The sequence below is a fragment of the Ahaetulla prasina genome, chromosome 7, assembly GCF_028640845.1.
Source record: "Ahaetulla prasina isolate Xishuangbanna chromosome 7, ASM2864084v1, whole genome shotgun sequence".
Taxonomy (NCBI): domain Eukaryota; kingdom Metazoa; phylum Chordata; class Lepidosauria; order Squamata; family Colubridae; genus Ahaetulla; species Ahaetulla prasina.
The window spans coordinates 66,479,367-66,494,606 of record NC_080545.1 but is presented as its reverse complement, the minus strand read 5'-3'; the positions used below and the strand labels follow the sequence as shown (position 1 = coordinate 66,494,606).

At 36.6% G+C, this 15,240-nt stretch overlaps 1 protein-coding gene across 10 annotated transcripts in view; it reads left to right on the top strand.

The window, feature by feature from the left end:
• TNRC6B (trinucleotide repeat containing adaptor 6B) overlaps positions 1-15,240 on the top strand; it is a 132,904-nt gene that overhangs the window by 90,092 nt on the left and 27,572 nt on the right. For all 10 annotated transcript variants that reach the window (XM_058190408.1, XM_058190415.1, XM_058190417.1 and 7 more), the window contains one exon: positions 10,031-10,209. In XM_058190408.1, coding sequence (XP_058046391.1) covers positions 10,031-10,209 — 179 coding nt within the window. The remainder of the gene's footprint in view (positions 1-10,030; positions 10,210-15,240) is intronic.

Below are 15,240 nucleotides of genomic sequence, written 5' to 3'. Positions count from 1 at the left end.
CGTTGCCATGGTTTCTTTGTAACTAAACAATATTGTGGCAAATGTTTTAAAAATCGTTATTTCTCTTTTTTAATTCACTATTTTTATGTACGTTAAATAATTCGTCCTTTATGTTCAGTATTATTCTAACATGCATTGTTTATTTTGTATTAATATCTGTATCTTTTTTATCATATCTACAAAAAAATATCACAGTAAACTGTTTGAGGAGTTCTTAAAACAGAAATTTAGCAAAGTTGTAATTAAAATATGCTTTTATATATAGTCCCCAATGGGACTAGCCCACCCCAGTTTACCAGCAGAAGAGGCCTGCTACAGTTCCTGTCTGCTAAGGAATTCCCACAGGCAGGGTCAAGAAAAAGAGCCTGGCCCCATCTGTGTGGAACCCTCTATCATCAGAGGTGGGAATTGCTCCCATCCTTTTGGCCTACTAAAAGCATATTAAAACTTTGTTTTGCCAATTGGCTTGAAGTCCTAAGGGGAGTGCTTATCACTGGAGGTGGTTGACAGGATAAGAAGACCTTGTCTCAAAAAGTTTTAAAATTTTAATTTGCAAAGTGTTAATATTTTAATTTTTAGAAAAGTAATTAAAACAAATATAAATTTTATAACTAGGGGAAATGGGCAGCATAAAAAATTAATGAATTTAAAAAATAATATCTTTAGCTTAAAATAACAGTTTTGAATGAGTAACCATCTTATTGGCATTAATCAGTAGTTGATTAGAATTATTTAATTCCAGCAGAAAGGATTGGCTATATTCATACTTAATGCTAAGCCAAACAATATGTATGGCACATTGCAGTTTGGGGTGATATGCAACCCTACCCATTTAATCCAGATTTCTAGTGACCTTTTAGTATGCCAGGATGAGAAGTGACTACAAGTAGGAACTGAGTATATTGTTTAGTTTTGAGAAGAGTTTGAATAGTGTTTCAACTTAATTATACACTGCTTTGATTTTTGCATAATTGATTTTGCAGTATTAATTATCAGTTAGCCATTCTATCTAATCACTGTAATAAGCAACACAATGTAAATTGGAATATGATTAGCTTCAGAATTGCTATTCAGCTTGTTCTCACATTTGGAAGTAGTGGAATAATTTACCAGAAAAAGGTTTGGGATTATTATAAACAAATGGATTGTCTTTTAAAATGGAATTATCTGTAATACAAACTTTAGGAATAGCACTTAGACCTATATACCACTTCACAGTAATTTACAGCCCTTTCTAAGAGTATTGCCATATTTCCCCCAACAATGTGGGTGTTCATTTTACCAACCTCTGAAGGATGGAGGGCTGAGTCAACCTTGAACTGGCAAGACTCAAACTGGCAAATTGCTGGCAATTGGCAGTCAGCAGAATTAACCTGCAGTACTTCATTCTATTGTATTTTTTGGAGTATAAGACGCACCTTAATTTTGGAGCAAGAAAACAAGAAAAAAAGAATTCTATGTCTGCCTACCAGCATTTAAAGTGGTGCTGCTACTCGCTTTCCCCAAAGAGACCCCTCTCATGCTGTGTGGGGAGGGTTGGGGCACAGCCTGAGGAACGAGTCTCTCCAGGTTGGTCTGGGGGCAGGGGAATCTGCCGGGCGGCTTCGGCGAACAAGACAGGCTCCACAGTTCACAGCTGGTTCCCCCTGTGGTTACCCAGTGGGCAGCTCAGGGCAGACAATGGCTACAATGACTTCACTCCCTCTCCGTGCCTGGTAGCCCCTAAAGCGAAACATCCCTCCTTTCCAGCACCGGCACCTGTTGGCCCGATGCAATTCGCAGAGCCACGTTTCAGGCGGCAGTCGGTTCCCCTCCAATGTGCTTTGAGGAACCAGGGAGGAAAGCATTTTCAGGTGGCAGCGCCAGCCGCACGGCATGATTTTGGATTTTGGATTTTGGATTTGGGCATAGCATAGCAGGGAATGGGGGCAGGGGGTTGATCAGTCGTTTGACGGGGAAGGGGAAGATGCATGCTCTTAACTGCATGTGCCGTGATCGGTGGTGGAGGAGGAGAGGCGGAGGAGTTTGGGGTGCTGATGCTTTGGGAAGGAAGGCGAAAGGCAATCTCCCTGAGCTTTTGTGGGCGGGTGCTGCTTTTGACAATGTGGATTTCTCAGGTTGCATACCAGAGGAAACTGACAAATGTGGCAACACACCAGCGAGGTGAAATGCAACTTTGCAACAGTGTGAGAGATGATACCTCCTGCAGAGCTGGAAGGCTCCCTCCCTTCTCTGCAAGAGCATATTGTAAGCAGTTCCATCTGCCTGGTATTCCTTCGCCTTTCCTTCCTTTCTCCTTTCCCCACCTCAGAGCAGAGGGGATCACACCAAGAAAGAAGCCAGGGCCAAAGCCGGCCTCATCCAGGAAGGCGCCCCCCCCCCACCTGTCCGGCTGGGTCCTCCCTGTATCTCTTATAGAAGTAGTCAGCCACGTCCTCCGAGACCCGCTTGACAGTGGAGATTTTATCCAGGTGCATCTTCCCCTTCCCCTTCAAATGACCAATCAACCCCCCACCCCCATTCCCTGCTATGCTATGCAAAGCGCTGATTTCGGAACTGCCTCTGGAGAGGCGAGGTGCAACCTGAGGAATCCACATTGGTAAAAACGGCGCTCGCCCACAAAAGCTCAGGGAGATTGCCTTTCGCTTTCCTTCCCAAAGCATCAGCACCCCCAGCTCCTCTGCCTCTCCTCCTCCAACACAGACCACAGTGTGTGCAGTTAAGAGCATGCATCTTCCGACTTCCGGTGGCGCCACTTTCTTCGCTGGACGCCTGCAAAAGCGCCCCATGCTGAGATATTGTAAAAGCCGGCGAAAACAGCTAAAATCAGCTGCTCGCCGGCTTGAAGTACCCTCCCTGGGAGAAAGGGAAGGGAAAGAGCAACGGAAAAGCGATAGAACTCCCCAGAGGCTTTGCTTTGTGAAAGTAAAGCCTCGGAGGGTCGAGTCCCGCATAACTCCGCTGAGCTCCGAATCCAGCACGCTCCTGCAGTAGCTGGAAAAGAAGAAAGCGTCCACCTCTGCTCAAGTGATTTTTCTTTGGATTTCTGGATGCAGATGGAACAAACACAAGTGATCGATCATTGGAATTGCAAGTAATGAAACTGACTTCTACCCTTTAAGAAAAGAAACTTTCTATTGTTTCAATTAAGATTGCTGAAAATGGCGTCTGAGAGGAAGTGAAAGTTGGAAGTTGTTTGTGTAATCAAATGGAGAGTGTATTTGTGGACTGTTAAAGTGGTAGCTCTCCTATATTGAAAGGAAGATAGAAGATAGAAAAAGTTTTTTTTTTTATTTTACATCCTTTATTCTGACTTTATAACTGAACTTTAATTTGGAATTTGAAATGACTTCTAAACCACCTAAGCCTACAACAAGAAGGGGTTCTGAAGTGGGTATGGAAGATATGTTTAAAGAACAGACAAAAATATTTGAAGAAAGGTTTAAAGAAGTTATGAATCATATTGAACTGACTAGAGAGGAAATGAAAGAAAATAAAAAAAATAAGAGATAATATTTTGATGGCTTTTCAAGGTTTGGAAAAAAATTTGGAGGTTTTGGAAGAGAAACTGGAAGAAATTAATCAATCTAATCAGCATTTGGAAAATAAAATGGGACAATTACAAATAAAAGTGGATAAAAATGAAGATCAGGTGGTGGTGTTACAATACAGAGTGATGGAAGGGGCTTTGAGAATCAGAGGCTTGCAGGAAGTAAAAGATGAGGACCTTAAGAAAATTTTATCAGAAGCTTTGGCTGAAAGGTTAGGACTTGATCCACAAGAGGTTGCTTTTCAAATTGACAAAGTATATAGGGTTAACTCATGGATTGCTAGACAAAAAATATTGCCAAGAGACATTGTGGTTTATTTCTTGACAAGAACAATGAGAAATCAAATTCTGCAAGCCACGTATCAGAAAAAGTTGCAAGTAGCAGAACAAGAGGTGATGGTTCTGAAAGAGATTCCCCCTAAGATGTTAAAAGACAGGAAAGAGTTTATATTTTTTACACAAGAGCTCAAGAATCATCAGATTCAATTTAGATGGGAAGTTCCAGCTGGTCTCACAGTGCTTTTTCAGGGAAGGAGATATCGTATTGAAACTCTGTTGAAAGCGAAAGATTTCCTTTTTAATGTGCTGAAAATTGATCCCGAAGCAACAGATAGAAGCCCGCAAGAGAGGCAAATGAGTATGGAAGCCCCTTTGATGTTATTATCCCAAGAACAGCCACAAGAACAAAGGATGACAAGGGCGGCTACTAAGCGTAAAGAAAAGGAGGATCAACTTCAAAGTAAAAGTCAAGATTCTACTACAGAAGCAGAAGCAGTGGGAGGAGCAAGGCCGAAGACAAAGGGTGAGGATCTTCAGCTGATTGCTCAAAAGCTTCGTGAGGCCACAGATGGCAAATAAATTCCTGACTTGGAATGTTAATGGTTTGAATTCAGCGCAGAAAAGAAGAAAAATATTTCATTATTTGAAACAATTTAAAAATGATGTGATTTGTTTACAAGAGACACATATTAAACTATCAGATCAAAAATACCTAATAAACTCAAAATTAGGTAAACACTTTGTTGCTTCAGCTTTGGATAAGAAAAATGGTATAGTGGTATATTTGAGAAAAGATATACCAGCCAAATTAATTGAAGCAGATATCCAAGGGAGATATATCACTATTGAACTTGTGTTAGAAGGAAAAAAGACACTCTTGATAGGTATATATGCACCTAACCAGCAACAAGAAAAAATCTATAGGATGTTGCATGATAAACTGACTCTTTGGGATTATAAATCGTTTATTATACTAGGGGATTGGAATGGTGTAATAGATACCCAAAAGGATAAGAGAATTCTCTCTAAGAAAATTCCTACACATGCAAAGCTGCCCAAATCTTTTTTTGAGATGATGGAAGATTTTGAGTTGAGAGATGTATGGAGAATGCGGAATCTTGAAGATAGAGATTTTACTTTTTTTTCTGATAGGCATCAATCTTTTTCACGTATTGATTTTATATTAATCACTAATGATTTGCTTCTTAGGGTGAAGAAAATGAAGATATTTCCAAGGTGTTTATCTGACCATAGTCCAGTATGGTTGGAATTGCAACAAGAAAAAGGTGGTAGAAAATCTTGGAGAATAAATTAAAATTTGTTTAGATATGAAGATAATGTAAATCAATGTAAAAAACAAATGAAAGAATTTTTTTGATGATAATTTGAATAGGGGAACATCAATAAAAAATAGTTTGGGACGCGAGTAAGGCCTTTATGAGAGGAGTCTTAATATATATTAATAATAAACAAAAACAGCATAGGTATTTAGAAGAGGAAATCCAAAAGAAACAACAATTATTAATACATAATCCACATGATCAAAAACTAAAAGATGCAATAAAGATACTACAGAGTCAATTTAATATGATAATGGCAGACCAGATGGCAACAAATATACAGTATGCTAAACATAATACTTTTTGTAATGCAAATAGACCTGGTAGGTGGTTAGCATATATTTTAAGGAAAAAACAAAAAGCACATATTATAGAAAAAATAGAATATAAAGGTAAAGAGAGATATCAAAAGGATAAAATTAAAAAAGCTTTTTTAGAATATTATACAAATTTATATGCTAAAGATACAATCTTGAACATGGATATTGATAAATATTTGAAAGAGTACAAGGCTAAAGGTTTAACCTTAGAGCAAAGGGAAGAATTGAATCAGCCTATAACTTCTGAAGAAATTATTTTGACAATAAAACAATTAAAAATGGGGGGAAACCCCGGTACGGATTGACTTACAGCAATTTATTATAAAAATTTACAGAATGAGATAGTAGGTCCACTTAAGGAATTATTTAATCAGATACAATTAGGAGGGGGAATATGCCCATCAAGGAGAACTACTTTCATTTCATTGATACCAAAAGAAGAACAGGATTGCTCTAAACCTGGGAATTATAGCCGATTTCACTTTTGAATAATGATTATAAGATTTTTGCTAAAATAATAGCAAATAGATTATTGTTAGTTCTGCAACAAAGAATTCATACTGATCAATCTGGATTTATAAAGGGAGGCAGATAGGGAATAATGTTAGACAGATTGTAAATTTATTGGAATATTTAGAAAAGAACAATCAGATTTCTGCAGCATTTATTTTTTTGGATGCAGAGAAAGCCTTTGATCGCCTGCATTGGGAATTTTTATTTAAATTAATAGATAAAATGCAATTTCAAGATTGTTTTATAATAATGATTAGAACGATTTATGGAGAGCAAACAGCCCAGATAATAGTTAATGGTAGTTTGACAGAAGTTTTTAAGATTGCGAAAGGAACAAGACAGGGGTGCCCCCTATCACCATTATTGTTTATTTTAGCTCTGGAGCCATTACTGGATAAAATAAGAGAGGTAAAGGAGATAGAGGGAATTAAAATTAGACAACATGAGTATAAAGAGTACAAATCATTTGCTGATGATTTGGTGATTATTTTGTCAAATCCTATAAACTCAAGTGTATGTTTGTTGGAAATAATTGATCAATATGGAAAAGTTTCAGGGTTTAAAGTAAATCAGAATAAAACAAAAATGATAACAAAAAATATGATTAGGCAACAGAAAGAAAAATTAGAGGAAACAACAGGATTTGAAATTGTAAAAAAGGTCAGATACTTAGGGGTTTATATTACTTCTTCAAATGTGAAATTGTATAAGAATAACTTTGAGGTATTATGGCAAAAAGTTTAGAAGGAAATGCTCGGTTGGAAAAAATTACAATTATCATTATTGGGAAGAATAGCAGCTATTAAAATGAATGTTTTACCTAGATTTTTATTTTTGTTTCAGATGATACCAATAATTAAGAAGGATAAAAATTTGGAAGGATGGCAGATTGGAATTAATAAATTTATATGGGAAGGTAAAAAAGCGAGAGTTAAAATGAAAATAATTCAAGACTTACGGGAAAGGGGAGGTTTAAAAATGCCCAATTTTAAATTATATTATGAAGCAGCTGCTCTTTCGGTAATAAGTGATTGGTTTAACTTAACGGAGGAAAGGATTTTGAATATAGAAGGTTATGATTTACTATATGGATGGCATACATATTTATTGTATGATAAAAAACTGGATAGAGCCTTTAAGAACCATGTGTTAAGAATTGCTCTTCTGCGTGTCTGGAAGAAATACTATTACAAGTTGACTTATAAAATTCCTATTTGGGCAAACCCCAGGCATGCAATAGAGAATATAAATATAGAACAGAAACATATTTTGAGAGAGGTAATTTACAATTAAAATCCTTGCAACAATTAAAAGAAGGGAGAAATTATACTTGGTTCCAGTATGGGCAATTATGAGCTAGGTGGAAAGAAGATCAGAAAATTGGTATCATGCAGAATGAAGAAAACTTGGTAAAACAAATTATAACTCAAACTCAGGCGCATATAAAGAGATTGTATAATGTATTGATAGAAATAGACTCTGAAAGGGATTTAATAAAGGATTGTATGATAAAATGGACACAAAATATTTAAGATCCAATATTTTTGGAAACTTGGGGAAAAAATTGGGTTAGAAATGTTAAATTTGCGCAAACACAGAACTTGAGGGAAAATTTTTATACAATGTTTTATAGGTGGCACTTAGACCCTAAGAAATTATCATGTATGTATCCAGATATGCAAGCGAAATGTTGGAGATGGAATTGTGATAATGTTACATATTTTCATATTTGGTGGACTTGTAAGAAGATTAAGGCTTTTTGGATAAGGATCTGGTGGATTATACAAAATGTTTTGAAAAAGAAGATAAAGTTCCTACCGCAATTTTTCTTATTGGGAATTATTACGGACTGTACAGTAATTGAGACTAAGTTGATTTTAAATTTAATAACAGCGGCAAGACTACTGATAGGACAATACTGGAAGAAAAAAGAGTTACCTACAATAGAAGAATGGATATTGAAAGTTGCTAATTTGGCTGAGATGGCTAAAATCTCAGCCTTCTTGAAAGACACTACACAAGAAAAATATCTAACTGAATGGAAAAAATGGATTGAATATACGCAAAATAGATATCAGATTAAGAGATATCAGATTGCTTTTGAATGATTAGGATGTTTTGATTTGTATGGGGGAAGTTAGGATTTGAGAAGAAGGGGAGGATTATAATTTGTGTTAGGGAAAATTTAGCGAATGATTGTTTTTTCTTTTGAACTATACCTTGTGTTTGTTCTGGGAAGTCGGGGGGGGGGAGGGACGAGGGTGGTTTTGGAGGGAGGGGGAGGGGATGGAGTGGGGGGGGAAAGGGGGGTGAAAATTTTTGTAAAAACTTTTTCAATTAAAAAAAAAGAGCATGCACCTTCCCCCTCCCCTTCAAACGACCGATCAACCTCCCGTCCCCATTCCTTGGTATGCTATACAAAGTGCTTTCATCCCCAAATCCAAAAGCATGCTGGGCAGCTGTCACTGCCACCTGAAAATACTTTCCTCCCTGGTTCCCCGAAGCACATTGGATGGAAACCGGTCACCGCCTGAAACGCGGATGGCGGTGCTGGAAAGGAGGAACATTTCACTTAGGGACTCCCAGGCGTGGAGGGTCTTAGACGGTGGCAGTGACTCCTCACATTGCTGGTGAGTGAAGTCATTGTGGCCATTGTCTCCCCTGAGCTGCCCGCTGGACGGCCAGAGGGGGAAACCAGTTGCGTGTGGGGCCTGCCTTGATTGTTCGCCGAAGCCACCGGGCAGATTCCCCCACACCCAGACCGTCCTGAAGAGGCTCATTCCTCAGGCTGTGCCCCGACCCAGATCCCCACCGCCTGAACCGCCCAAAATGCGACATGTGGAGGTAGAAAATGTCCGAAGGGTAGGTGGGTGGGTGTGACTACATTCAGAGTATAAGACACACCCAGATTTTCACCCTCTTTTTGGGGGTAAAAAGGTGCGTCTTATACTCTGAAAAATACGGTATTCACAGCTCTTATAACAAACTATGGTTACAAAATGGAAGTTATGACATTTCATTCATAACCCATTTAAAAAAATATTGAAACACGCAGACAAGCATATATAGAAACAAGGAAAAATTGCAAAGCCACACATTAAATTATTTTAATATTTCTTCCACATATATTTGACTGTGAAAGGATAACCATTAGTCATAAATTATGTAACATGTAACATAAACTATAATGATTATAAGTTAAAAGAACTTTCTGGCTTCAACCTGAATTGAACAAAACACCTTTGCTACGCTAGTTTGCCAGGCATCTAGAATTATACTGCAGTTCTCTTTTTCCCCAATGTTAGCTATGCATATTCTAGCACAGTAATAAAATATCGCTAAACCTTTTGACACAATATATTAATTGATTTCTAGAAATGTATGGATGTAATATCTCAACACAGATATATACTTTGGTTTATGAGTTACCAATCTCTGAAAAAAAGTAGGACCAAAAGGAGCCCTAATGACTAAATATCGTTTTAGCAGCATAAACAACTTTATTTGTTCATCCATGCTAATTTACCATGCCTATGTCCCATCTACAAAACAATCTAATAAAAATTTCCTTATTGGGCCAGGAAGGATAGCACGGTTTCCATTTTTGTGTTTTATTTCTATCTTGGTCATTGATACGTTAGAACCCATTTTGTAGGACATTTTAAAACTATTTAAATATATAAATATTTGTTCCATGCTAATAATATAAAATGAAGAAATGAGGCCTTTGTATAGATCTGATATATACTAGCAATTCTAAAATTATTATATGCTAGTAATTCAAAATTAGGTCAAGAGATCTGTTTGTTTGGGCCTTTATTTCTGGATTAAAGAGGAGGGATCTACAACTGCAAATGATAATCTCCAGGAAAAACTTTAAAAAGTTAACCTGTCAGTTACCAGATCCAAGTTAACAGGTTTAGTGAAGGTAAAATCAATTTGATCCTGGATTGTAAAATAAAATAATAGACATGGGAAATTTAGGGTGGCTGTTGGGTCTTTTTTCTGACATTTATTTTCCATTAAAGATTCCAAATCACCTCAAGATGGCTGGGGCGATAATGATGGGCCAGTATCAGGAACACGGCATTCCAGCTGGGAAGAGGAAGAGGAGGGAGGAGTCTGGAACACAGCAGGCTCTCAGGGAAGTAATTCCTCCCATAATTCAACCAGCTGGGGACAAGGAGGAAAGAAACCACAAATCAAGGTAGGAAAAATCTTTTGTGATGCAATCTTTCATAGATAAGCGAATATCATTCTCTAAAACTGATAGTACAACAGAATGTTAACTATGTAAATTTGTGTTAAAAGGAAGAGTTTAATAATGTATTGAAGGTGCATAATTAAAAATGATTTTGTGGTGACGTGAATGGATGGTTAGGATTGAGAAGAAAGTAGAAAACCATTGATTGGCTTTATGAGGCCAATTATAAAGAGGCTAAATGAAAATAGTGAATGATGGGTATCTCCTTAAATGGATATTGATTTTAAATCTATGGTTTAAACATGTTTGCATACATATACACGTGAAAAGGACTGAAAAGAATTTAAAAACATGATTGTTTTTATTGCTTATTACTTGTTTTCTGTGATTTGTATACAATTAAAACTGCATATCTTTTTTGAAAACTAAAGGCATAAAACCATGAAATCACATCATTAAGATACAATACTGTGAAACAGATGGCAAACAAACTGCAGATATTACTTTCCAAATTTTGTCAGAACAGCTGTTTAATAATTCTGAAGATAATATAGTAAGAAAAGAGTCCTATATGAAAGGGTATTAGGAAATAGATTATTTCCCAATAGAATGAAAGTAAAGAAGATGTAAGAAAAGAAGATACTGAAAGTTCCTGAAAGAAAGTGTCAAGAATTATGTAATGCAGTGCCAAAGAAGTATGTGGAGGTATGAAAAAAGATGCTTGGATAGAATGAGGAAATAAAAAGTTGCACATAATGAGAAGTGCATGTAAGAGAACCATTGCTGCAGAAAAAGAGGCTAAGAAACATACTGAATATTTTCTGAAATTTATAATACTGAAAATGATATCAAAAGAAAAAAGAACCCACAGCGGAAAAAACAGTGTGATTTTAATAAAACTGAAAGATGTTGATTGAAGGGTCTTCAGCAACAAGAATAGAATTAAAAGCAAAAGTGATGAAATTATTTAGTGAGAGAATGCTGTAAGACGTATTCTATAGATTTATTGAGAATGACAGTTGAAGAATAGAATGGAAACAAATGCTGTAAATGTTTAGCCTCCAAGGGAAAAAATGTCACAAATTTTCAGTACTATGGGAATGTTGAAAAATGGTAAGGTTGCATGTGTAAGTGTTGCAGCTGAGAAAAATGTTAAAACATGGACATGATCTGTTGATAAAGAGACACTGTGACCTGTCTAATGTGTGAGGTTTGCTTATAACATTTCTGCGTGACCTGCTTTTTGTGAGTGAATGCTGCATGTATGCATAACAATTTAAAAAGTGCTGCTGTGATTCCCTTAAAAACATGAGTGTCAAACTTGTGGTGTCACGTTGAATCATTATTATAGTTTTGAAGCAGAAGGCCTTAGATCACTGAAGATGAAGATATTGAATAATTTTGATGTTAGATATATTATCAGTAGAAGCAGTCCTTAATAAGGAAAACCATTGATCCCCACTTGCCTATTCAGTAGTGTAATCAAATAGGAACAGATTGATGCAGCTCAGTAGTTTATAACAGCATGTTATCTGCATCATGGATTGCTCAAGGTTACATACTATCTATGTTTTCCTGCATATCCTAAAGGTGCTCCCATCTGTGACCTACTTTTTCATATAGAACAGAATAGAATAGAATTTATTGGCCAAGTGTGATTGGAAACACAAGGAATATGTCTTGGTGCATATGCTCTCAGTGTACACAAAAGAAAAGATACCTTCATCAAGGCACAACATTTACAACACAAATGATGGTCATAAGGTACAATTTAACACTTAATGATACAACACTTAATGATAAGCATAGGGTACAAATAAGCAATCGGGAACAGTCAATATCAATATAAATCATAAGGATTACCAGCAACAAAGGTACAGTCATACAGTCATAAGTGGAAAGAGATTGGTGATGGGAACGATGAGAAAATTAATAGTAGTGCAGATTTAGTAAATAGTTTGACAGTGTTGAGGGAATTATTTGTTTAGCAGAGTGATGGCCTTCGGGGAAAAACTGTTCTTGTATCTAGTTGTTCTGGTGTGCAGTGCTCTATAGCGTCGTTTTGAGGGTAGGAGTTGAAACAGTTTATGTCCAGGATGTGAGGGATCTGTAAATATTTTCACGGCCCTCTTCTTGATTCGTGCAGTATACAGGTCCTCAATGGAAGGCAGGTTGGTAGCAAGGGCCTCTGGTGGCTCAGACTGCTAAGACAGTCTGTTATTAACACAGCTGCGTGCAATTACTGCAGGTTCAAGTCCCACTAGGCCCAAGGTTGACTCAGCCTTCCATCCTTTATAAGGTAGATAAAATGAGGACCCAGATTGTTGGGGGCAAAAAGTTGACTTTGTATATAATATACAAATGGATGAATACTATTGCTAACATAGTGTAAGCCGCCCTGAGTCTTCGGAGAAGGGCGGGATATAAATGCAAATTTTTTTAAAAAATATTTTTTCTGCAGTTCTAATTATCCTCTGAAGTCTGTGTCTTTCTTGTTAGGTTGCAGAACCGAACCAGACAGTTATAGAGGTGCAAATGACAGACTCAATAATTCCTCTGTAGAACTGGATCAGCAACTCCTTGGGCAGTTTGAGCTTTCTGAGTTGGCGCAGAAAGAACATTCTTTGTTGTCCTTTTTTGATGATGTTTTTGATGTTAGCTGTCCATTTTAGATCTTGCGATATGATAGAACCTAGAAATTTGAAGGTTTCTACTTTTGATACTGTGTTGTCTAGTATTGTGAGAGGTGGAAGTATGGAAGGGTTTCTCCTAAAGTCTACCACCATTTCTACGGTTTTGAGTGTGTTCAGTTCCAGATTGTTTTGGTTGCACCACAAGGCTAGTCGTTCGACCTCTCATCTATATGCGGATTCGTTATTGTCTCGAATGAGACCAATCACTGTTGTGTCATCTGTGAACTTCAGTAGTTTAACAGATGGATCGTTGGAGATGCAGTCATTGGTATACAGAGAGAAGAGAAGTGGGGAGAGCACACAGCCTTGGGGGCCCCTGTGCTAATTGTACAGGTATCTGATGTGATCTTGCTTAGCTTCACCTGCTGATTCCTGTTTGTTAGGAAGCTTGTGATCCACTTACAAGTCTGTTCCGGTACCTGTAGCTGGTTTAGCTTAGTTAGAAGAGTGTCTGGAATGATGGTATTGAATGCTGAACTAAAGTCTACAAAGAGGACCCTTGCATAGGTCTTTGGAGATTCAAGATATTGTAGGATGTAGTGCAGAGCCATATTAACAGCATCATCTGTTGATCTATTTGCTCGGTATGCAAATTGCAAGGGGTCTAACAGTGGATCCGTGATGGTTTTCAAGTAGGAAAGCACTAGCCTTTCAAAGGTTTTCAAGAGGAGGAAATAGAGAAAAGCTGAGGGAGAGAATTAAAAGAGTAAATGTCAGAGAAAGGAGGTGGAAAAGAGGATGCAAGAAAGGGAGAAAGAAGATGATAAAAGAACGGGAGAAAGGGAGAAAAATATTAAGAGATGAGATCTGGGAGAGACTGAAAGAAAATGGTTAAAAGAAGGAGAAAAATGAATAGTAGAAAGAAACCAAAATAGTAGTAGAAACTTTCTTCTTCTTCTTTTTTTTTTTTTTTTGAATAATGGCAATTAAAAGAAATATATAGATTATTGTAAAAATGTAGTAACAAAGGTTGAAATGAAATGAATGAAGGAAATTTTAAAAAGGAGGAGGAGAAGTAAATTAAATGTGGAAGTTATAATGGGATATATGTTTTCTTTTTCTGTTTGTGTCTGAGAATGCATGGAATGAGAGAAAATTATAGTTGATGATAAGGAAATAAATTTTAAATATATAAAAGAATGGAAAATCCAGCAGATGAAATGTGAAAGATAGTATAGTAGTAGTAGTAGTAGTAGTAGTAGTAGTAGTAGTAGTAACAACAACAACAACAGAGTTGGAAGGGACCTTGGAGGCCTTCTAGTCCAACCCCCTGCCCAGGCAGGAAACCCTAACCTCAGATAGATGGTTATCTAACATTTTCTTTAAAATTTCCAATGTTGAAGCATTCATAGTCTATAAGTGAAAATGATTGAAATTAAGATGTAAAAGGGAATAAAATTGAAATGTTAGTAAATGATGTACATTTTTGGAAGAAAATAGTAAGTATTGAATTGTGAACAAAAACTCTTAAGAAAATAAAGAGATGGAAAGTTGCATCAATTGATTGTATGATATAAATGGAATAAGATGAAGACAATGTTAATAACTAAAATATATGAGGGGAGGTTTGAGAAATATACATAATAAATGAGAAAATCAGGGTTGTCTGGACACCAGAAATATTGAAATGAAAACAAATACAGCAATGGAGAGAGATAAGAAGGAGACAGATGGAAAGGGAGAAGGAGGGAGAGAGAAAGGAGAAAGGGGAGAGGAGAGGAGAAAAGGTAGAGGAAATAAGAGTAGGAGAGAAAGTTAGATAGGGAGGAAGTAGAATAGAATAGAATAGAATAGAATAGAATAGAATAGAATAGAATAGAATAGAATAGAATAGAATAGAATTTTATTGGCCAAGTGTGATTGGACACACAAGGAATTTGTCTTGGTGCATATGCTCTCAGTGTACATAAAAGAAAAGATACGTTCATCAAGGTACAACATTTACAACACAATTGATGGTCAGTATATCAATATAAATCGTAAGGATTGCCAGCAACAAGTTATAGTCATACAGTCATAAGTGGAAAGAGATTGGTGATGGGAACTATGAGACGATTAATAGTAGTGCAGATTCAGTAAATAGTTTGACAGTGTTGATGGAATTATTTGTATATTATATACAATTATATAATTATACAATTATACAATTATAGAATGGAGGGGGAGAAAGGAAGGGGAAGTAGAGAAGGTGTAGGAGAGGAGAGAAGAAAGTAGGTTGGATAAAAGGAGTGAGAGGAGGATTGCTGTGAAAAGGAAAAGATGAAATGGAAGAAAGGTAAATTTGAATATATTAGGATAAAAATTGAAATAGTTAAAAAAAAAGAATGAACACTAATGAGCA